The 25,050-nt window shown below is 49.6% G+C and overlaps 1 protein-coding gene across 4 annotated transcripts in view; it reads left to right on the forward strand.

Moving 5' to 3' along the window:
- Window positions 1–25,050, forward strand: part of Gas7 (growth arrest specific 7) — a 227,927-nt gene that overhangs the window by 169,149 nt on the left and 33,728 nt on the right. For 3 of the 4 annotated variants that reach the window (XM_026390532.2, XM_026390534.2, XM_026390533.2), the window contains exons 4-5: window positions 9,211–9,296; window positions 18,245–18,298. In XM_026390532.2, coding sequence (XP_026246317.1) covers window positions 9,211–9,296; window positions 18,245–18,298 — 140 coding nt within the window. The remainder of the gene's footprint in view (window positions 1–9,210; window positions 9,297–18,244; window positions 18,299–25,050) is intronic. The other variant, XM_077800851.1, reaches the window with a different exon arrangement.

Here is a 25,050-nt window from a genome sequence, read left to right on the forward strand (position 1 = left end):
GACAGTCTTGGCCAGCAGAAAAACTCAGAACTGAAAATAATAGAGACATATAACCTCTAGGGAATCAAGCAAGGCTTTGGAGAGGTGAGTGACTATTTTCTGCTAAGTATTTTTTCTTTTTTCTTTTTTAGTTACAGTAATTGTTTTTAAAAGGAACTTTGTTGTGCACAAGGAGAATAAGACATTCGTTGCTGGTTTCCTAGGGGAGATGGCAAGTGGTTCATTCTCGGACCAAGAGCTCAGAAATGGGCCCACGGAGTCTTTGTAGCTGCTGTGTGACAACAGGCCATTCCAAACCACTGCCTCCTCTTTCCTTGTTGTTCTCTGGGCATTCTTGACAATGGAAATGCCAGCGTGAATGATGGGAGGTGTGGCCCTCTTTCCTGGCTGGCTCTAGGCCAGCTGAATCCCAGAAAGAAAACACAGCCCCTTCTTCTGGCCTGAGTGGTCCAGGGAGTAGTTGAGGACAGCATCAGGGCCAGAGAGAGGCTTGGCCTGTGGGAGTGGCAGGGTGGACACCTGGCTGGTGGGGCTGGTCAGGCTCTGCCCTCTGAGTCCCCGGGATCACCTGTCCAAAGCCAGCTCTGCTCCAGGATCCACAGGCAGCTGAAGGAGAGTTGGAAGGAGCTGGCTCAGAACCCTGGCCAGAGACCCAGGGTTTGCAGGCCTCCTCCTTCACCCAGCAAGCACATCAAGAGCTCTTTCATGCCAGAGTGGTGGCTCTACCCATAATCTCAGCAACCCTGAAGGCTGAGATAGGAGGATTCCAAATTCAAGGCCAGCCTCAGTAACTTAACAAGACCTTGTCTCAATAACAAATAAAGAGGGACTGGGGTTGTAGCTCACGGGTGGAATGTCCCTAGGTTCAATCCCTATTCCCCCTCACCCCTACCCACCCCATAGACAAGAGCCCTCTCTGCCCAGTGCTGAGCTAGTACTGAGCCTCTAAGGAGGGTGATATGGTGGAGAGGGTCAGATTCAGGGATGCATTGCCGAGGTGGCCCAGGCTGGACAGTGTAGCCAGTGACTCTTCCCCTTCTGCTCTCCACTCCAGGGCTCTAGGGCAGCCAAGTCCACAGAATCTTGGGCCCATCGGGTGCTCTGGGGAAAGGGGCTTTGTACTCAAGTACAGACTGGAAACTTGTCCCAATCTTGGCTTACTCACAACAGGCCCCAGACTGGCTAAGTTCTAATCTCAAAGGAGACTTTGTCTTCCTGGAGACCTACGGCAATGTCTGAAGACATTCTTGACTGTCACCAAAGCAGGGAGGTGCCCATAGGCATCTGCTGGGTGGAGGCCAGGCCTGCGGCTAAACACCCGGTAGTGCACTGGGAGGCCCCACTGCAAAGACGGGAGACTTTGGATGAGGAGCCCGAATGACAGTGGTAACCAGGGTAGGAAGCTCTGCTCTCGGGTGACTCAGGACATCTGTTCAGTGCGGGTGAGTCCCAAGCCCAGCACCCAGCAGGAGGAACTTGACCTTCATCCTAAGGCCCACCTGTTGACGCACCCCCACATTTTAGTATCTTGGACATCAGACACATGGAGGCATCAACATCGTGTATCCTAATTGAACTGGAGACATCTTTTTTTCTGTTTTAAGCACACTTAAAACCCGGGTGCGTCTAACACTCAGTGCCATTTTAGATCTGTGAGGTGACAACTTGTTAAACCGTGGCCTTGGGCTCTTTGCCTCTCCCTGCAGGGCCTCTGCTTTCCCCATTCACAAATTCTGAGCCAGAAGGAGGGTCCTGGCTGAGGGCCTGGCCAGCCCTCTTGGCTCACGAAGGCTCAAAGCTTTCTACCCCGGGGCTTAAAGATGTCTCTGTGACTCCAAACGCCCACCAGGATGAAAGGGATGAGAACCCACCAGTCAGGCAATAACAGAATTCAGGATATTTTGATGTCTTCCTCAACCATTTTGGAACCTAAATTTCATAATAAAGTAGTAGCCACATTGGTATTTCTCCCTGTAGGGCCCAGCTAATTTTTTTTCTCCCCACCCCCCACCCTAATTTCTTTCCTCATTCAGTTTTGCAGACAGCTTTCAAGAGGCTGAGATTTCTTCTGGCAAAAGAAATAGAGATGCAACAAAGACACGATGTTGTTTCAAGAATCTCAGTTCCCAACCAGGCCCTGTGGGGATGGGATCCCAGTGACTCAGGAGGCTGAGACAATAGGATCGCAAGTCAGAGGCTAGCCTCAGCAACCTAGAGAGACCCTCAGAAATTTAGCAAGACCCTATCTCAAGATAAAATAAAAAGGGCTCGGGACCTGTGGCTCGGTGGTAGATGGCCCCTGGGTTTGATCCCCAGTACCGTAAACAACCATCACCCCACTGCTCTGCATCCTTGGGCTGTCGGGGATGTTTCTCCCATCCCCCACCCCCTCTGGGGGAGGGGCTTGTGTCTTGGTCTCTTTCATTTTGTGAAAGCCATTGGGTGCCACCTTCTCATTCCAAAATATGCCAGCTGTTCTCGGGAACGGGAATCTGGCAACCAGACAAGACAGACACGCTGATTTCTGCTCCCAGGGACCCTACCAAATGGGGCAGTTGCAAACAAGCACATGCACAAAATATGTCAGGTATTCCTTGCACGTTCTGATGTAAAGAATGTGACAGAGAGTGACTAAGGAATCAGGGAAGGCCTCCATGAGGAAGTGACATTTAGGTCAAGATTTAGGGACAATGACAAGATGGGTGTGTGTGTGTGTGTGTGTGTGTGTGTGTGTGTGTGTGTGTAAGAGGGGAAGGTTCTGGGCCATGCACTAGCTAGTGCAAAGGACCTGAGGCAGGACCAAGAGTGGTAGGTTTGAGAACTGAAGGTGGGCCCCTGAGCCTGTCTGGAGGGCGGGGACCAGCTCGGGGTGGTATGTAGATGAGGAGGGGTTTGGTGGGGGCGGAGCCAGCCAAGCCTGGTAAACCTGAGGAATGTGCTGGGATTTCATTCAGTGTTGTGGCTGGGGAGCTAATGCTATGGAGTTGTGCTGTCTGCCCAGGAAGCTGTCAGGCTGCCCTTGGCTGTGTTAAGACTCTTCTTGGTTAGCAGGAGAGGGGGGGCATTACCTGCAAAGTGGGGATTAGAGCTGTGTGGAAAACCCAGCCACGTTTCCTGACCTCAAACCTCCCCTCTGGGGGCTCCGGAAGGAGAACGTGGAAACACAGGTCAGGAAGAATGTCCCTGGGAGCGCAAAGGAACCTCTCCAAACCCCCAGGAGGCAGATCCTTTTGCGGTGGAGCTTTGTGGGCTTCTGAGAGGGGTTGAAGGACCACCCTTGGTGGGGCTGGTCCCTTCTTGGTGCAGTTGTGTTGGATGTTGCTAAGCAAAGCCAACCAGGTTACCAGGTGGGGAGGGAGAGATCTGGAAACATACCCAACCCCTGCATTCCATTCCACTCTTTGCATAGGGCGAGCACTGGCTGGTGCTTTGCCTGCGTTCCCCCCACCTTTAATGTCAGCAGAGTTATGGAGCCGTGTCAACTCCGTAGAGTCTTTTTTTTTTTTTTTTTTTTTCCTGGCCAATGCCAGGATTTCTCAGTGAGAAGGAGTAAAAACCACAACAGAAATCCTGCGATGCTCTTCAGTAACCGCTGCAAATATGAAAAACCCATCTCTGGGCTCGTGGCACATGCACCGTGGAAATATTGATTGGTAGAGAAAGAAAAAGTAATAATAGGCCGAGGGAAAGAAAATGTCAGTGACAAATGAGGTTCTGGGAATGTCACATGTGAGTCCCTGAGTAGAAAGAATGACAGTCCCCAGCACTGTTGACCCGTAGCACAGCGTGTGACCACGGAAACGGTCCATGTTGCTGTCCAACAGGGCAGTCTCTGGCTGCACATGATTATTGGGTGCTTGGGATGTGGCTAATGTCGATTTGACTTAATTTAATAGCTTTTAAATTTGGAGGATAATCTTACAGAAGAGTGGTGAAGACAGGACAGGGAGGCCCTATTATGTTCCTTTTTCTTAAAAAAATTTTTTTGGGGGGGTTCTGGGGATGGAACCCAGGACCTTGCATGTACTAGTGATCACTCTACCACTGAGCTGCACCCCAGGCCTCCCTGTGTACTCTTTGCTCAGTTTCCCCTTCTCTCATCTTAAATCTCCCAAGCACTCTCCTTATCTGTCTGACAGTCCATGAGGAGCTGTGTGCATGTATATGTATGCACCTGTGTTTATATTTACTTTTGAAGTTACCAACGTTACTACAGAGAGTTTTTGTTCTCCTTTTTTTTTTTTTTTAACTTAAAAAAAGCCTGAGTTTGGCATTTTACATTTCTTATATCCCCAATCTAATTATGTTTCCTAGGGTTATGAGTGATCCTTGCCAATCTTACTTTCCCTCCTGGAGGCCAGAGGTCTCAGAAGCCCCCCCCCACACACACACTCTGGCCTCATTTGCTCTGTGGCTGATGCTTGGTGAGTTAGGAGCCCAGAGGATGAAGAATGGCAATTATGATCTTCTGGGCCTGCACTGCTCTGATCTCCACCCATCAGCTTTCTGAACGTGCCTGGGAGTGTTTAGAGCGAGATGCAATGAGACAGGTTGTCAGAGGAGAGCCGCTGTGTGGGGAGCAATGGTTGAATGGAAAATTAGTTTTTCTTTCCTGGTAATTGTTTTGACATGAGTAGTAATTAGCCAACAGCTAACAAGACCAGAACTGGAGAGAGAACAAGAGATTGGATTAGGGGCAGGGTGCCCCTGAATTTGGTATTCCCTGGCCATTCTTAGTCTACCCGACTAGGAGCCTGGGGGTGCTGGGCTGGGGGACTGACAGCAGCCTATTGGGGGTGCACTTTGAGGTCCTGTGAAGGGGGCAGTTTGGGGTCAGGACAGCCTCTGCCCTCAAGGAGCTAGGAACAACCTTGGTTTTCAGGGACCCAGGGTCATCAAAGACGGTGACGTTACCTGCCCGGGTGAAAAACGTGTGCGTTTCATTTCCATAGACTGAACTGTGGTTCTGTTTTGCATTATCTTTCTCTGGTTTGAGGATCAGGGTGATGTTGGTTTTGTATAGAGGCTGGGAAGCCGGCCACGTTTCTATGCTCTGGTATGGTTTGTGCCTGGGTGTTTCTTTCTTGAAAGCCTGAACAAATTTGCCTATAAAACCGTCTGGGTTCAGTGCCTTTGATAGGGAAGTCCTTTTTCAAAGATTTGGCTCTTTGGGGCATTTCTAGTGTTCCTTGAAACCATGTTGATAATTTGAATCTTATGAAAAATTTGTTTTTTTATTAGCATAGAATTAGAAATCATATGCTCCTCCATTAAAAAAAAAAAACTCTACTAGATTTGTTACTTTTATCTGTTCTGGTTCCCAATTCTGAGCATTTGTGGTCATTCTCAATTTAAGATGGCTCATTGCCTGTTTTCATTGTGATTCTAACCCCTCCCTGCTGCCCAAACACACCACACACACCAGACACACACACCACATCATACACATACCACATATACACACATCACTCCATATACATACCACACACATATATCACATACACCACACACACACACACACACCCCACACACACACCACAACATATACACCACACACACACATCCCACGACATACACACATCACACATATACCACATACACCACATGTACTACACACATACCTCACACACCACACACATACACCACACCACATACATCACACACATACCATACACATACACCACACACAGATAAAACGCATACATACACCACAGACACCATACACCACACATACCACACACACCACACACCAAACACACACACCACACCACATACATCACACACCACACACATTACACACCACACACATCACACACCACATGCATTACACACCACACACATTACACACACACACACACCATACACATACACCACACACAGATAAGACGCATAATACACCACAGACACCATACACCACACATACCACACACACCACACACCAAATACACACACCACACACATTACACACCACACACATTACACACACATACCATACACATACACTACACAAAGATAACACACATACATACACCACACACATAACACCCCCACACACCACCCACCCACAGCCAGTGCTGGGTCGCTGATGTCACCCCGTTTCCTCACTCACTAATTCATGTTGATATTCCTTTTATTTTGTTTGGCCTTTTATACTTTACTAAAATCTTAAGTTGAATGTTCAGTCCATTGATTTTGATTCCTTTGGGCTTGGTGATGAAATAATTCAGGCTATGGACCTTCCTCCCAAGGATGACGCAGGCTTTGTCCCACGGGTATTCATGTTTCTCCTTATCATTTTCTACATTTTGCGTACTAACAGCCTTCCATTCTCTTTCCACCTGACATCACTTATGAGGACATTTTCTTAATTTTCCAAGTGTGTGGGAGTTGGGAGATTGGGAACTTTGTATATCTCTTTCTTTTTTAATTATTAACATCTACTTTTATTGCTTTCTGATCAAAGAATGTGGCCTGTGTTCTCTATGCCTTTGATCATTTATTTGACAGTTTATTTGTGGCCTAATTGTGGCCAACATTGTGAGTATTCCGTGGCTTCTTGGAAAAAGGTGCCATCTTTTTTTTTTTTTACAGGGTCTGCTGTTGATACGTCTACTCGTCTACTTCAATCAGCCTTTTAAATTAAATTATTCGGATCTTACTTCTTCTTATTCTCGTTTATTCGTCAATCCCGGACTGAGAGCAGTGTCCTGAGGTTCTCTCCGGTTGTCTTGGAACTTTCTAGCATTTGTGTCTTACCCCTGTGGGCTCCATGCTGTTGGATTAGTGAAATCTCTCCAGTGTGATGGGATGGAGTTCTCATGGGTCCAGAGCCACTTTGGCATAGCTTTAGGCCCACCTGAGCAGAGTCCCCCAGTACCCTTGGCACCCCTCTGGAGCCCTGGCCTCCGCTTGTTAAACTGCCTTTTCGCCTGGGTTGATGTGATTGGCCTTGGGCCATTGTCCTGAGGGACATGGGTGTGGATGAGGCCCAAGCTGGCCACATGGATGGATTCTTCTTCCCCAAGCCACTGCACTAGGACCGTGCTCTGTACCAGTTTTCTCTTTTCTTGGTGTGTGCGTGTCCACCCTTCAGGAACATGGACAGACCCTGTGGATGGGGGAGAAGCCAGCGGCCCATCGGCACCCTGCTGAGGGTGGCCTTGCTAGCAGAGGGCTCTGGATTTTCACTGCCAGCTTAGAGAGTGGAGGACCCCCCCCAGTGTGGGAAGGGTTCCTCCTGACATGGTCCTCACCATCCTAGTACCCATGGTTTCCTTCCAGCTCTGGCTGCTCCATTTTGGTTGGATATCCCTTATCTAAAGTGCTTGAACCAGAAATATTTTAAATTAGGGATTTTTTTTAATTGGAATATTTGCATATATATAATGAGATATCATGGGGATGGGATCCAAGTCTAAACACAGAATTCATTTATGTTTCATACTCACCTTATACACGTAGCCAGAAGGTCATTTTATACACTGTTTTCCATAATTTTGTGCATGGCACAAATTTCATGGGGTGGAATTTTCCACTCAGTGCATCACGTGGGCACCCTAGTAGGCATTGGGGATTCTGGATTTTTGGATTAGGGATGTGCAACCTGGAGTCAATGTTAGTGACTCTTAGCCATTTTCTCCTTGACTTCCTGCCTTACTGAAGAGCTTTCCCAAAAAGAATTGTGACACCAGTTATATATCTTGGGATATCAGTGGGAATGTCTTCCTCCAATTCTGACCTGCACTATCTATATGTGTTGGTGCTAGTTCCAATCCCAGGACATAAGGCTGGCTGGCTTTCCTGGTCTCCAGAGGTTGTTCAAACTGGTGGTACACAGGGATTAAATTCAGGGACAAAAGTACATCCTTCCCCGTCGTCCCCATCTCTCTCTATTCTGTTTTAATGAAGTACTTCATTACCCACAGATATCCCTTTTGCAATTACCGCCTCATGGGACTGTCAACACCAGAAAAGTCGTTTTGGAGACTCAGTAGAATTACCCTCTAAGCTCATGTAACTGTAGCCAGGAGAGAGCCACACCGCCTCTGGGAACTGTGACTGTCTGGGTCCCAGTGCCAACTCAGGATGTCAGGATCATGCAGCAGCATGGAGGGCCCGAAGCAGGCCAAGCGTTGATGCCACAGAGATCAGACACTACAAACCAGGGCTCCCCTGCCCCCACTTGGAGAGCAGGTTTATCCACACACATTGGGAGCATGAGAAGTGTCCCCCAAGAGGCATACGTCCATAGAGGGTAGAATTTTAGAACCTCTGATTATTTTCATTTTAGCAATAACAAGATTTGAGAATGTCTGTATATCATCACCCAGCTAGTAATTGGCTGAGCCAAATTTCATGCCATCCAGTCGATCTAGTTACCATTCCGTCCCAGGGGTTGAGCATCCCTGGCCCCCAAATCTAAACTCGGAACCTTTTTGAACATCCCAAGACTTCCGGATGTTGGAACTTTTCAGATTTTGAATTTTGGAGGTTAAGGATGCTCAACCAAGGTTGAGGCAGGGGGATCTCAAGTTCAAAGCCAGCCTCGGCAACAGGGAGGCGCTAAGCAACTCAGAGAGACTCTGTCTCTAATAAAATACAAAAAAAAAGGGCTGGGGATGTGGCTCAGGGGTTGAGTGCCTTGAATTCAATCCCTAGTACCTCCCCCACCCCCACTCCCCAAAAAAGGATGCTCAACCAGTGTCTAAAGTCTATGCAAGTATTTCAAAACCCGAAATTCTTCTGGCCCAAGCATTGCAGATCAGGGACACCCAATCTGTCCCTACATCACACTGTTCTGAGGGTGGAGAAGTTCTTTAGAGAGAAAGGCAAGATATTGTAGGAAGGGGATGAAGGGACCAGCTGACCCCACAGAGAGAAAGATGTGACCTTTGACCAGAACCCAAGACTGCAGCTGATTGGTGGCCTCGGCCATTGGACTTTATGACCTCGCCTCTTGTTAAACACCCTCCTGAAAAGAAATTCGGCCCCCCTGACCATTCAGTCACTCGGGTGCTATGGATCAGACAGAAGTTTCCTAGCCATTTCCAGCTCCGCAGCTAACCATGAGATCCTGAGAGACCATCTTAGCCATGTGAGGGCCTCCCAGAACCCAGGGAGTGGTGGGAGAAGGGACTGGAATGGCCAAAAGTCGGAGGTGCCTCTTTGTGGCCCCCTCACAGCATCTGAGCCGTGTCTCTGTCCCCGCAGTGAATGGATACCACGCATCAGGGACCCCAGCGCACCCTCCAGAGACTGCCCACATGAGTCTCCGAAAATCCACCGGTGATTCCCAGGTAAGGGGTCCCGTCGAGGGAGGCCTAGGAAGGGGCCCAGGAAGGGTTTGTTGAGAGGGGGATGTCCATGGGAGTCCATGGCTCCAGCCCAGTTCAGACTCCTAGGTGAAAAGTGACTGGTACCTCCGGGGTATTCTAGAGTTTCCTGATGGGCAGAGGGTTGGATCATGGGAGTCTGTCTTCTAAACCGTGAGGGTGGTTTGGAAGAGGGGGTGATAGGGTTCTAGCTGTCAGGACAGAGGGCTCCATTCTGCTGGCTGCATTCTTTGACACATACAGCCCAGGTTTCTCTTCACTTTTAGAGTGTGGACAGGCGAGTCATTGCCCCCTTTCCATCCCTGACTTATCTCTCCCACCCCCAGAGGTTACCCACAATGGAGTTGATGAGTGCCATTCCATCATCTCACTTGCTGAGCCATTGTAGAGATAGCTAGAGGACGGAAAGCATTGGCAGTGTTTCACAATCCCCAAAGCACTTTCTCCTTCGCTGTCTCAGTTGACCCTTGTACAAGGGCACGAGGTAGATGTCAGTACCATTCCCATGGTGTATGAGACCACGGAGGCGCAGACCGGTGAAGTGACTTGTGCAGGCTCAGGCAGTGACTCAGGTCAGACCTGGACCTGAAACCCTGTCCGTGGTTTCCCCGGTGGTTCTAAAGCTGCTCTAAGAGGCTGAGGGCTAGTCTTAACTTTGTCTACCCACAAGTTATCAAAAGAAGAGGTTTTCAGTGAACCTTCCAAATTCCACCAGGCTTTTCTTTTTTTTTTTTTTTTTATTTTGGAATGAAAATGCTAGAACCCAGGGGTGGTGACAATGATGATGACTGAGGATGATTATGACGATAACATTGCTGATATTGACAAGAGCTGCTTATTCAGTGGCTTCAATGTAGCAGCCGGTGAAAGGAAAAAAAAACCTTGTGTTCTCCTGGTCCCATCAATTAAAATGTGACACTCCTACACAGGCAAGAGTGTTAATTTTGGGAAAATCATTAAGTCGTTCTCAAGAGGCTGAGCATTGGCTGGGCTTAGGTTCGGTTGAGTTAGCTCTGGCAGAGAATTTGGACGGGTCAGGACTTCTTAAATTGGGAATGATGTCTGAGTCTTCTGGGCCTCTTGTTAAAAATATAGATTCTGATCCAAGAAGTCTAGGATAGGGCAGGTATTTTCAGCCAGCCCCCAGGCAATGCTGATGCTGCTGGGGACTGAGCCTAGTAGGGATCTAGGCTTAGTCAGTAGTACACAGAGATGTGTCTGTCCTGCTCACCCCCCTGCTCATAACACCTGGATTTGTGTGTTTGCTGCTGAGCTCCCAAATAGCCTCCCCCAACACTCTGTCAGTCGGCTGTAAGGGAAACTCACTTGTCATCTGACTTGCAAGTATTTTCTGAAGAAATCAGACTAAGTTCTGCTTGTAGGTTTTTTTCAATTTCATTTTTTCTTTTTGTTTTGTTTTTGGTACTGGGGATTGAACCCAGGGGTGCTTAGCCACTGAACCACATCTGGAGCCCTTTTTATTTTTTAAAATTTGAGACAGATTCTTGCTCAAGTTGCTCAGGGCCTCACTAAATTGCTGAGGCTGGCTTTGAACTTGTCATCCTCCTGCTTCAGCCTCTTAAATTGCTGGGATTATAGGTGTGCCACCACCACACCTGGCTGCTTATAGTTTAATAGCAAGAAAAAAAAAAAAAAAAAAAAACACTGGTGCTACCCTGAGTATCATCAGGAAGAACATTGGAAACAGCTCCTCCTTCTTCCTTCCCTACATGACTCCCTCTTTGGTACGAAGTTGTTACTCAACCATTTCAGAAAATGTTGACTGGCATAACTCATTTATAACTCAGAATCTGATTTCATAGCCTTTGACATAGGGATTTCTCTTCCAGAGTCTGTTCTCGGAATATATTCAGGGATTCTGATTTAGGCTTCAAGTTGTTCTCTCGAGCACTATTTATAGCCCTGTAACATTGGACCTGACCTAATTGTCCAGCAAGAGGAGATGGGGAAATGGATTGTTATCCTTGACATCCAACCAGCCAGGGATACTGTGCAGCCATTCAAAAAGCATTCTTCTAAGGAAGATTCAATGATTGGTGGAAATGCTCACAACTTAACATCAAGTAGGAAGAGCAGAACACAAGTAATATATATTATTAGTCTTATTTGTAGGAAGAAAACCTACACTTATGTGAAGAAAAACGAGGAAGAGAAAAGAAACCAGAACATTTATGATGGTTTTATCTGCATCTAAGACCATGAGAACATTTGGTAGACATGAGGGAGACTTTTGTTTGTTACAGGTAGGGACTGGGTGCTAATGGAATCTAGTGAGTAGATGCAGGGACACTGCTAAATAACCCAAAGTGCACAGGATAGCTCCCCACAGCAAAAGATCACCCAGGATGAAAATACAAGTTATGCTGAATTTGCAAAGCCTTATCAAAAATCATGGGTAATTTTTACTCTCATTACATTTTTAACTGTGTCTCAAATTTCTTAAAATGAAAACATTTTATTTTTATAGAAGACATTATAGGCTTTTGTTTTTGTAGTACTGGGGATTGAACTCAGTCACTTTACCACTGAACTACATGCCCAACTGTTCCTTTACTTTTTTGAGACAGGATTTCCCTGTCCTCACTGCCCCGCAACTTGTGATCCTCCTGCCTCAGCCTCCGGAGTCACTGGGATTGCAGGCATGCGCCTCTGCACCTGTCTTACTACAGTTTTCTATTATAAAACATAAAAGCAGAAAGGGAGATACTAATATCAGGGATTCAGTTCTTTTAGGCTGTGAAAGGGTAACATTTGGATATGAAAGCTACTACTGTTTGTCCTAGTTTGTGATCCTACAGAGTTGGTTATCCAAAAAGGTGCTAAAGGCTGAACATAAAATTTTAAGGTTTGGTTTTTGCAGATGGCATTACCAACAATGGATCCCTAAGTATACCATCTCGTCTAGCTTGCAGGCTGATTCACTCACACCACCCTAGGCTGTCAATCATAACTCGTAACAACTCCACTCAATTATTGAAACATGCATCAATGAACCAACAAAGGAACACATGCCCATTTAAAAGGCAGGGTGTGGGGTATATAGAATGGTTTGTTCAAGGTTACAGAGCTCAAACTAACAAACCCCAGAAAGTGTGGTGTTCACTTTTCTGTCACCTGCTAATTGCCCCTCACTGAGCAGGCTAATGGAGATTCGCATGCTGAGGGGAGGAGGGCATACCTAATTTTCATGGAAACCAGGAGTGTGTATGCACCATGCCCTGTCATGAGTAGATCCTATGGCTGAGAGCCCCAGTGGTTCTTGAGGGTCCTGCCTCTTCCTATGCCCAGCCTGGGCCCACCTGCATGGGTGGGCACAGGTGGTGGTGGTGGTGGTGGTGGTGATCTGGTGCCACCCAGTGGAGAGTTTCAGTAATGCAACTCTATAGCAGTGCACAGAAGATAAATGGAGACCTCCTGACTGGGAGGAGGGGTGGGGGATCAAAGGCTAATAGTCTTGCCAGCCTTTGCCCACGCATGGACAGGTCCTTTTGTGATCCATTTCTCAGTTGTTCTGACTTGCCATGAACTTTCCCAGGAAGACCCAGGGAAAAAAGAGAATGGGACTTGGGACGTGGACACTGAAGGCACCCATTGAAGACTGGAGTTTAAGGTGGGGGTGGGGGGGTGCTGCATGTCTGCCATGCTCCGCCTCCCCGCCAGTTTGGTGCCGCATGTTCCCCTGGGCATTTACATCTTTGCCAGTCACTGAGACACAGAAGGATGTGGCGCTTGCCCTTATGAAGTGGGGGTCTGTAGATTTTATAATGATTATGTGATTTCAGCTGTGATAAGGGCTGGAGGAAATGTATGCCTGGTGGTGTGTGGGTGGGTGTGGGGGGACCTCAGGCATGGAGAAAAGATACTTGGTTGAAGACTGAAGTATGAGCTCAGCTTGGCTCGGCAAAGTGATGGGATTAGGACCCAAGCAGGAGGACCCCAAAGATTATTTGTAGGGAGTGGGAACAGGCTGTCAAGACATCCGGAACAGGGTCTTGCTGAGTCACTTGAGAATGGTCCACTGTCGTTGAGCAGGCAATTTGCATATGCCACACCCGTCAGTCCTTAGGGTGACCCAAGAGCTGCCCAGGTGCAGTCAGGACACCATACTGGGGAGGGGTTTAAAAAAATAAATGGAAAGGAATTCTCTGGAATTACAGACAAAGAAAATTTTAAACAGATATTTATTAAGGGTATTTGCACACTTTTGCACCAGTGGAGGTTACACTCTGATAAAGTCCCACTGACCTACCATTTAGCTTCAGCGATTGCTGGTGCTTGGCTTGTCTTATTAACCTCATGTCATTTATGCTCCCCTCTGCACCCCTGATGCCTCTCCCCCAACTTTTAAAGCAAATTCCTGGCATATTGTTTAAAAAAAAAAAAAAACATTTCAAAATGTATCTCGAGCAGGAAAGACAACATAATGCCATTATAACATCTAAGAAAGTATAAATTTGTGTACTAAGCCTGTACGTAAATTCCTTAGTTGTCCCCAGAAGGCTTTTCTAGTCTACTCTTCTCCCCAGTCCAGGATCCATTCAGGTTTCACATGTGGGCATATTGGCTGCCCTCTCTTTAGCCCGTCTCTCTCTGTTTCTCTCTGCGTCTCACAAACAGCTTTGTCGGGATATAATTTACAGTATAATGCACTTCTATTGTTATTAATATTCGTATTTCGGTACTGAAGATTTAACCCGGCGATACTTTATCACTGACCCAGGTCCCCAGTCCTTTTTTTAAATTTTTTTTTTTTTTATTTTGAGATAGGGTCTTGCTAACTTCTGAGGCTGACCTTGAACTTGCGATCCTCCTGCCTCAGCCTCCCCGAGTCGCTGGGATTACAGGCATGCGCCAATGAACCCGGCTACAATTCACCCATTTAAAAACGTATAATCCGGTGGACTTTTTTTCACATATTTACCGAGCTATACAACCATCATCACAATGAATCTTAGAACATCTTCATCAATCATCCCAAAGAGCAACCCCTCCCCCCCAAGCCTTAGGCAACCACTGTTCTACCTTCTGTCTCTGTGGATGTTCCTGTCCTGGACATTTCGTGTACACGGAATCATGCTATTTACAGTCCCAAGTTGCTGTCTTCTTTCACTCTTGGTGTTTTCCAGGGAGGTCTGTGTTGTAGCACAGGTCAGACCTTCTTTCCTATGGCTGGATGATACCCCTCGTAGAGCTAGACCATTTTATCTATATCCTCCCTTTAATCTCTCTTCATCTAGGCGGGTCCCTCACACGGTGTGGTTTTTTGTTGTTGTTTTTTTCCTTTTGTCTTTTCTCACATTGGCTTTCAGTCTATTTTTTGAAGAGTCCAGGTCAGTTGGCTCACAGAATGACCTACATTCCTGATCTAATTGTCTTTTGCTTTAGAGATCCAGGTTAGGCGGTTTGGGCGAGGGAGCCACCAAGTAGGGCACACTGAGTTCTTATTACATCTTACAGGGAGGCACCGCCCAGGCTTGCAACCTGGAGATGGAGAGGCTGAGTTTGAGCTCTTGGTTAGCATGGTGAGGACCAGACATCCCTTTCTAAATATGGCAATAATCTGTGGGGTGATACATAGTCACTGTCCTGTTCCCCAACTCTCTTCTCCCCCCCCCCAGGGCTTTGAACCTCTGCAGTGATTCTGGCTTTAACCCCTTTTGACATTGGGGTTTCTACATGGTGATCTTATTCCTTGTGATTTTGATTGGCACTCTTTTGAATGAAGGTTCCTTCCTCCCACTTTGGAGTTAGCATTGAAATCATTCCTATTTCTGCTCAAAGGGGGGCCCAAATGTGGCCTGTGGGAGCCCCTTTCAGCTGGCCTCCCGTGTCCCTGTGTTTTATCTTTGTGAATATTCTTACCTCCTTGCACAATAAGATGTTCCAGGTCTACCTTGCATTTGGAATCAGTCACTTTTCCAAGAAACTGGGGGTTCATTTTAATAGGAAATAGTATTTAGAATCCAAATTGCAGCTGGTGAGTGTTTTCACTGTGGTGAGGGGTCATTCCTCTGGGTCCTTTCCATGGCGTACTACAAGGAGGGGGTGTGTAGATATGATGTGCATGAGTGTGTGTGTATGCACATCCATGATGATGCACGTATGTGACGTGTGGACGTGTGTGTACGCACATCCACGATGATGCGTGTATGTGACGTGTAGACGTGTGTGAAATTGGAATGAATAGTCCCAGGTCATCAGGGGTAAGCACAGAGCCTGGTATGGCCTAGGGCATCCCCTGATACCTGATTCACACTGGTTTTAGTGATACACAGCTGATAGGGCAGAAATCAGGGTAGGTACTGACTCCCACACTTAGAAGCATAATTTGTATTCCTGTCCCGGCCCAAGTTATAAAGGAGGAGGCGACCCATCTCATTCCACAGAGTCTTATACACGTGATCCCAAAGTAAATGCTCATGCATGATGGAGATCTTTGTCGGCACCCTCCCGCCACAAGGGCTTTTGGAAAACAAGATGCTGTCTCAGGTCTCAAAGCAGAGAGATGGCGGAAAATAGAGGCAAGAATTATGCAGGCTTAGTTTCCAATTTCCACAAGGTCTATTTACTAGTCTTGTGACCCTGGATGATGGTAGCTTCTGCAAGCCTCAATATCACGGTCTGTAAAACAGATGAGAAGCCATGCAACTTGCTGGGGTTGTAGGATTCAATGAGATTAAGCCTGGCAAATGCCAAGCCTGGTACCTGCCATAATAAGCAAGCCCTCACTAGATGATGGCTCTTGCAATGCTCCCTTCCCCTCAGTTATCTTTCTCCTCCTTCTCTGCATCCCCTTCATCATAGCATCCATATGCAGACACAAAGACTATGGCCGAGGCTCCCAGGGCCCTGGTTGCTCCCCTGGTGAGCTGCAGTGGGGATGGCGTAAAGTTACTCCATGACAGAGAGAGTGCAGACCACCGAGATTGCGCTCTGGTGGCAGGTATGTGCTTGGCCAGTGTCTGCGTAAGAGAACCTGTGGAGGGACTTCTGCCCCTGTCTCTTCTCCTTGGTGGCCAGCACCTGGGGATCCTGCCATGTGGCCCCCTGCCTGACTCCTTCGTCCTTGAGCAGTTTTGGCAAGTGCCCTGGAACAGCACTAATGGCATGGGGGAGGGTACGGGGTCAGCCAGCTGGATGGGTTGATGCCTTAAAAATGTCTACGGAAGCTCTAGTTGACCACAAGTCTGACATTGCCCCAGAGCCTTCTGGGGTGGCCAGGCAGTTAACCCTAAGGAGAGGCGGAGAAAACAACAGAAGGTGGATCAGATCAGCGTACCTCCAAGTGAAGTCTTCAGATTTTGTAGGAAAGGAGCCGGTCCCACCTGAGACTGACCTGCTGGAGCAGCATCTCTGGGGGATGCGGTTGGTCCTCTATTTTGAGCAGGGACCTCAGTGAATTCTGATACATCTCAAGGTTTGAGGACCAATGATGATAACCCATTATGCAGATGGTGAAACAGAGACTCACCGAGGTCAGGCTTATTGGCTGGGGTCTCAAAACTAGTAAACAGTTTCTTGTCTGTGAAATGGAGAGTCCTTAAGGTTCCTTTGCACTAAGCACTCCAAGGCTATCAGTTTTTTTTTTTTTGAGTTGTTATTTAAAAGCCCAGGTAGGACTGCATAGCGGTCAAGACAGAGCACAGGCAGGAACTCACTAAAAGCCCCATAGGCCTGGGTCATGGTTGGGTTTCTGAGTCTGGTGCTGACCCCCTCCTGCACATGCTCATCTGACCCGGTGGTCCAGGGTTACGTTGACCTGGGGACAGGGCTGCCGGTTTCTTTGAGGCTCCCTGGAGAAGCCCCACTCTGCCTCTCCTATCCTATTAAAAGTGACAGCCACTTCCTTATACTTGCCCAAAGAGAGGGTAAATCTCAGTCTCAGCCTCAGGACTTCCAGAAGATGCCTATCCTTGGTGCCTTAGAGTAAACTGCTTCCCAGGTCACTGTGTGACTCAGGATGGGGACACTACAGGTCCTGCCTGGGGACCTTTAGGGTTGAATTTCAAAAGCAATTGCTGATAGAACACCTGAGACCCAGGACTGAAGGTTCTCTTTAGGGTCCTAAGTTCTTATGCAGATGCATCTATGGCAAATGCATACACACACACACACACACACACACACACACACACACACACACACAAATACTGGCAACCTTTAATTTTCCCTCTGAGCACCGTCCTAGAACTTTTGCAAGCTGCTGAGGACTTGTGGGCTCAGAGATACTTGGGACCCTGATTTTTCTTCTGGAAACAAGAAAAAAATAAAAAGAGTCCAAAAACGGAAGCTCCAGTTCTGTTCTGAAATTCCTCCCCGCTCCTGAGCTTGAAGAGAGAGCATCAAGTCACGGAGGCGGCTGAGCAGCGCCCCTGTGCACGTTATGTGTTCAGGGTTTGCTCTTTTGGACCTGGGGGTTTCTGAATAACATGTCATGTGCTGAGTCCTCAGTGCCAGGAGGTCCTCCTCGGTGCCATCTGCTTTAACTCTTCACTCCCCAGTGGATTCTGCCCGCGCCAGCCGTGAGCCGCATGTGGAACCGGTTACCAGCAGAGGGCAGCGGAGGGGTTAACTCTCCAAATCACAGAATGAAGAGAAGAGGAGGGGAGACCTGGTTTGGAACAATTTTTCTCGTAGCCTGTGCAGGAAGCGTTCTCCACTTCGCCTGAGAGCCGGGCACAGGAGCAGCATGCGAGCTCAGGAATTTTCCTTCGTGCCCTGGCCCAGAGCATGGTGATGGGGGAGTTCACATCAGGCTGAGCATCCCTGAACTTCCCCAGCACAGGGCTGTCCACCAATCCCTCCACCCTCAGGGAACCTGAATGGGGGGGGGGAAATCACAGTCCAATATGGAGAACAGCTTTGATGATGTTTCTTACCTCTCTCCCCAGAACCTGGGATCCTTGTCACCAGGCAAAAAGCAGAGCAAGGAAAACACCATCACAGTAAGTGGCTTCCCGCGGCGGGGTGCTCCCAGGTTTGGGCAGCAGGCCGGGGGCATGGGACCACAGCTGGTCTGTTGCTATGGCAACGTGGGCCGCCAAGCAGAAGTGATTGCCCGGGCCTGGAAACCGGGAAGTTCCAAAAAGCTTGAATTGAGCTGAAGTTCTCCAGCCCCCCACCCCATTCTTCTGTCAATTTCCCATTTCCACCTTCTCCCCCCCCCCCGTGAAGGAGTGGGAGGAGGGTTTGTTGGGGATGATGCAGAAGCCATTTTTGTGGGGCGGGCAGGGGAAGGTACGAGAGTGCGGGAGTGGGTTGAAGGGGGTGGACCATGCTGTGTGCAAGTGATGTGACGTGCAAATTACAGCCACGGCGGGGTTGCTTTTGTGCAGGGAAACTTCTGGAAGATGTCAAAGTTAAAAGCAAGAGAAAGCGCCCTAAGAATAGAGTTCCTGGGAGTTCCTAATGAGAAGCAGGCAGCTTCCACTTAGATGGGCCAATCTGCCCCCCAGGGCTCTTCCGAAACCCACTGGGGACCCCCCCCCCGTGTGGAGATGAGTGGGAGCCCCTCCCCCACCTCCCCATCCCAGCTCTATGCTGAACTGAGGAGCTGGACATGGACGGGGCCCTCCCAGTGGGGAGGGGAGCTGTCCAGCTGCTCAGACAGCCCACAACTCAGAGACTTGAGAAAGCGGGCGGGGGGGGGGTGTCCCAGGTTTTGCTGTCTTCACAAGGGCAATGGTTTTGGAAACGGGATTACTCTCTTGGGCTCCATCTCACACCATCCTGAACCCTTCTGACCACCCCCATGGAGCTCAAACCAGGAGAGGTGCATTCCTGCCCAGGATGGAAGATTCTGCTTTGCAGGAAAAGGAGAGTGAGGCAAACAAGAACAACAACACTGATAGCTTTTATGTGCATTGATAACATATAAACAGTGTTCCAAGTGACTCGTTCTGCCTACTAGCTATGTGAGGTGTATGTAGTTCATATCATCAACAGAGAAGAGTGATTGTGGACCAGGACTCTGGAGCCAGAGTGTCACTTAGGGCACTTAAAAGCTGTGCAACAGCTGCAGCGAGATACTCAGTGTCCACATCTGTGAAATAGGGAATCGGGGCTCCTGAGACATAAGATGGTGCGAGGACTGAATGGATCTGTATAGGCATAGCACTAAAGCAGAGCCTGGCACATAGCCTTGACCACATGAGCTTGAATATCATCCTGTTACAGATGAGGAAGCTGAGACTGTGGAGCGGCCCTTAGGATTCAAACCTGTGCTCTCGCCTACTGGCAGAGCTCCCTTCTGGAGCCAGCCTGGTTTCTCGGGTCTCATTCCCTCTGGACCTCCCTGTCTCTGTTTCCTGAGGGCTGGGCAGAGAGGCTCAGCCTGCTGGGACTGTGGGCCTGCAGCAGCCTCTTAGTTACTAGGGGAGCTCCTGGGGCCAGGCAGGGCAGCCCCAGGGTGCAGACTTACAGAGGGTATAGTCTCCATGGTCAAAATTGACACCAGCTGCCCCAGAATGCCAGGGCAAAGCAGGAGCAGAGTGTCCCAAAATAGGGGGAAAGGATAAAGAGGAACACATGGTGGTGGTGGTGGGAGGAATGAGTGTTACGCTGGCCACAGTTGTCATAAAGACCTGGAGTGGCGGTACCTGGGCCATGCGGTGGGGCACCTGCCAGGCTCTGTGGCTCAGCCAGAGCTCTTGCCGATGGACCAAATGAGCCTTCCTCAGAATGGCACACCTTGTCCTTCCCTGCGAGGTGCCTCCCCTGTTCCTTCCCACCGACCTACGTCTCATGGCCCGTGACGTGTACTCGAGGCCTCCGAGATACTTATTGAAATTGCAGGTTCCTGAAAGGTCTCCAGACCTACGGTGGGTCTCTCTGATGCCGGGTCAGGGAATTCTGCATCGTCCCCAGCACTTCCAGAATTTTTCAATAAACACTCCTGCCCTGGAGGAATTGCTGCTGGGGGATACTGAGCAAAGCTGTGGGAAGGGAGTCCTCGGGCTGGCCGAGGGTCCCAGAGAGAGTGAGGAGCCAGGTCTCCCACCCGCCAGCCCAGGATGCCTCCCAGCCTGTCACTGGCCACCAGGGTCCCACGTGTCTTCAGTTGACGACTTCTGTGCTGCTGCTCTCTCCCTGTGCCCATCCTCTTTCTCTGGGCTTTGGTCCTCCAGAACTCGGGGCTTCTGCAGGAGGACATGTCCAGAAGGAAAGGATGGCCCTGTTCCCCAGGAGGCTGGGACGTGGGCTTCCCTCTCCTTGGCATGTACGGTCAAGGGGAGCGACTTTTCCTATGCTGTCTCATCCTCAGGAGGCCCCGGACAGCAAAGGGTGGTATGTCCACGGCCCGAGGAGCAAGAACGGAGTTTGATTCTGAAGGTCCATAGCCTGGAGCTGGTTTGGAAGGGGTAGACACGTGGGTGGCCTGGCAGCAGCGGGCAGGGACTGACAGCCTTGCCTGGCTCTCATCTCTTCTGTCAGTCACGTTGGGCTGGCAGGTGGAGCAGGCTGTTTGATTGGGAGTGACGGGTGCTAATAGCAGCTCAGAGCTCTGGGCATAAGTATGTCATGTCTGAATCTTAAGGACTCCAGGAGAAAGGACATCAAAGCCACAGGGCCATACATTCTCCTGGAAGGAGAATTTGGAGACTCTTGTGATCCTCAGCCTTGACTCCCTGGCAGAGCCCAGGTGAAGCCACAGGACCCTGGTAGGAGCTAAAGGGCTGGGGATGGGCCCTCGTGGTCCTGCTCTGCTCACCCAGAGTCCCAGCTCTCCCCCACCCTCCTGGATCAGCTCCCCTCCAGGGAGAACATTCAAGTCCGCTCTGCGGGAGCCCTTGGATGTCAAACTGGGTTCCATCAGTCTGCAGGCAACCTGCTCAGACATGCTGCTCAGAGGAGGCTGTGGCCTCGGTTCTCTGGGCCTCCCCACCTTAGCCTTCCAGGTGGGCCATGCTTGTGGAGTCTGGCGCCAGATCACCTGGATTCAGACCCTGCTCCATCATTACCCAAAGCTGTGTAATACTGTGTAAGTAACTTACTGTCTCTGTGCTTCGGTTTACCTGCCTGTACGATGGGGCTAACAACAGCCCCTGTTGAGGCTTACAGGAGTTCATGTGATAAAGCACTTGGGAAGGTGGCTGGCACAACCTTAGCTATTGTTGAACAGAAAGCAGCTCCTTGGGTCATTTCCTGTGTATTCAAGGTACAAGATGGCCTTGGTGCTCTTCCTGTTCTAAGAGGCTTTGGGAGGGGACGGACGGCTTCCCAGATGTGTAGCCGGACCCTGGTATCAACTGCCTGGAAAATGTCACCCGGGAGGGGACAGCGATCCACACATGGCAGTTTCTATAGGGAAAGCCCTGCCTTGTCTTCTCTTTCCTGCTTGGGACTTGTACCCCTGCTCGATGGAGCACTGAGGTCCTCCCAGCCCTTCTGAGCCTGGGCTTGAGGCCTGGTGGTCCCAGGTCAGAGCAAGTAACTTAAGTGAAAGTAGTAGCCAGGGATGTCAGAAGCCAGCTCTGCACCCTGCGCTGACCCTCTCCAGCCCCATGACAGTGGGCTGGAGCCTGTGCCTCTCTGAGCCTCCGTTTCCTCGTCTGTGTCTGAGTGGCACCAGGCTGCTGCAGCAAGCATGTCAGCTCTGATTGCTTCCTGGACATGCGCACTCCACACAGCCCTCGCCTTCCCCCTCTACTGTTGCCACCTCCTTCTATGTCCACGGCTCTACCCCCTTCCCATCCCAGTGGATGGGAACACTCCTCTTCACTGGGGCCAGCCACCTTGGGGTTTGTCAACCTGGGCACTGTTGGCATTTCGAGCTGGATTGCTCTTTGTTGTGGGGGGCTGTTCTGGGCATTATTGATTGTTTCTCAGAAGCCCTCGCCTCTACCCACCAGATGCTAATAACAGCCCTAATTATGACAACCCAAAATGTCTTCACATTGTCAGGTGTCCCCTGGGGTGTGGGCAAAATCACTCCTGAGTGAGAGTCACTGAATCAACTTCACGGTGCCATTAAGTTTATCTGCAAAGCATTTCTAGATTCGTCTCTTATTTCCCCTTTCCTGGACTGCCGAGCCATGGTTAGGACTCGTCCACTGCACAGCCTTCTCCAGTGGCCACAGCCTCTAACGTCCCCCACACCCAGATCCCTGGCCCTTCCTATAGCCTCCATGGGAGATTCAACCCAAAGAACCACAGTGTCTTACTATCAAACCTGCGAGGGCAGACGCTGTACCTTACATCGCCTGTCTCCAGTCATCGCACTAAGAAACATTTACGGGGCACTGCCCCTCTGTGTACCTGATGCTGTACTAGACACGAAAGAAACTGCAGAGGAAAGATGCTCTCCCTCCTCTAGGAGTCGGGCTGTTAAAGAAACGTTAACTAAACCAGAGTGAGAAATACTGTCACGAACTGGCATGGCACGTGTCACCGAGTAGCCATTCAACAAACGTCCAGAATGATGAGCAAAAGACGTCATGGCTTGAGTTCTGCAGTCAGCGGATCTGGATTCAAATATTTCACTTCTGTGATCCTCAGCTTTTCCTATAAAATTCTCACAGTCCCTGCCTATCGGGTTGTGGGGAAGATGAAATGAGAAGGGAAGCCAAGATCTTTTCCAGGTGCCTGATCAGGGTCCCCCAGGAGGCCAGTGAGGTGCAGTTCTCCAGATGCCCACCAGAAGGTGCTGGGAAGTCCCTGGGGACCAGCTGGGAGTGAGAAAACCTGAAACCCAAACTGATGGCCTCCAGGAATGGAATAAGCAGCAAAAGATGTGTCCTGGGCCGCCCTGACTTTCCTGACTTCACTCCTGTCCCCCAACCCAACCCAGCCAGCTGTCCTTCCCTGGTGGTTACAGGACCTTTGAGGAACCCCTCACCTTCTAGACCTCTGACCCTCCTAGTTTCCGACTCTGGAATCCTACCGGATTTTAGAAGGAACGATGGCGGAATAGTGCAAGGTGGCATGTCTTAGCTCAGCTACCCACAACTCCAACAGCCGGGAATACACCTCTCCAGGAGGCTTAGAGTGAAAAATCCTGAGACTGGAGGGGCAGTTGGCCCCAGAGGAACCACGGACTGCTAGACTCCTTTGTCGGATATAAGAAAAGGAAGGAGGAACTTCTCCCAAAGCCCGAATGAATGGAAAGGGAACCGACCTCCACCTATCAGCGATACCCTTTACGGAGCAGCGGAGTCATGCAATCAGGCCTGGAGGGCACGTCTTTGGGGCATGGGAGGGTTTGACTGGGCCTCACCCAGCCAGGTCCGGGGAGGGGTTTGGGTGGCAGGTTAATTTCGGGCGGGGCAGGAGGGCGGGTAAAACTGGAGCGGAAGTTCGCGCCCCCCACTCTCTCCCGGAGTTCATCCATCTCCCTGGGTCGGTGAGCCTTCTGGGTTTTGCAGTGTGGCAGAGCTTGCAGAAACCCGGAGCCTGGATCTGTGAGTTTGCAGCTAGTTCTGCTTCGGCCTGAGCCTAGCAATCCATTGGGAAGTTGGGATCTGGGAGCATTTCATCCCGGGGAACCCAAGTTGGAGAGGCTGGGAAAAGCTGGGCTCACTCCAGCTTTGTGAGTCTCGAAAAGCTGGGGCGGGGGGCGACGGAATCTCGGATCTCGGACCTCTCCCCAGTCTCACATCCACTGATCCCTGGATCACGCCAGGTCGTGCATCAGCCGGGGCAACCAGGGATGTTCAGCTCCCGGATCCCCAGTCTCCCAATCCCTCCTTAACCCCTAGCTGGGTCCTTCATTCGCTGCTACCCAGCCCTCAGGACCCCGGGAGAGAAAGGTGCCTGACCTCAATTCCAAACGGTGGGGGCGGGAGAGATCAAATTTGGAGACTAAATTAGAGACCAGGAATGGTGGGGTCCATGGGCCACGTGAGGGGCTAAGATCAGGCTCCTACATCTCACCAGGGGAACACGAAAGAGACTCCTGGGTGCAGTCTTCCAACGTTTTCTATCAGATCTTTTTTTATTTTTCCCTTATTGAAACCGCAGGTTATCGGTGGGTCATGCGTCCTGCTTCCCCGCAAGTTGAGGTTTGCGCATTAGAGAAGCGGGTGGAGGCAAGCATATAAAGAGGGTTTATTTAAAAAGGGGGTAACATAGACTTCTGCAGGGAGGAAGAAGGGGGCCATAGCTGGTCTCCTAAGCTTCCTTTGTTCTCCTGCCCTCTTCCCATCTTTCTCCTTCCTGCTTTCTTGATTAGGCCTAGGAATGCTGGGGAGGGGGCCAAAGGTAGGAAACACGTGGGCTGAAGGGGGAAGGGCTGGGTAGAGCAGCCCAGGACACCGCCATTAACAATCTTACAGCTCCCTGTAGGGAAGGGCCATTCCTGGGGCTGGTTACCTTGGCAACAGGTTGGTAGGGGCAGATTCTGGATAAGGGTGGGGGAAGGGCTCTGGAGGAATTAACATTTCAATCCCTCGGGGACTGTCTCCCAACTTCCCAGACACACTCAAAATTGGCCTCCTTGATCCGACCTGACTTGATGCACCTGTCTACACTGACTGCCTGTCGAATTCTGGCTTCACTATCACTCACATCTCTACTATTTTTGAAACCAAGTGTTTTTCTTGCATCAGTTCCTTGAGGACCTGGGTGTCTGAATAGTATATTACAGTTTTGTTGTATATTCTTTTATTTTTACTTTTTTTTTTTTTCGTTTTTTAATTTTTGGGTACTGGGAATTGAATGAACTCAGGGGCACTCAACCACGGAGCCACATCCCCAGCCC

The sequence above is a fragment of the Urocitellus parryii genome, chromosome 7, assembly GCF_045843805.1.
Source record: "Urocitellus parryii isolate mUroPar1 chromosome 7, mUroPar1.hap1, whole genome shotgun sequence".
Classification (NCBI taxonomy): Eukaryota; Metazoa; Chordata; class Mammalia; order Rodentia; family Sciuridae; genus Urocitellus; species Urocitellus parryii.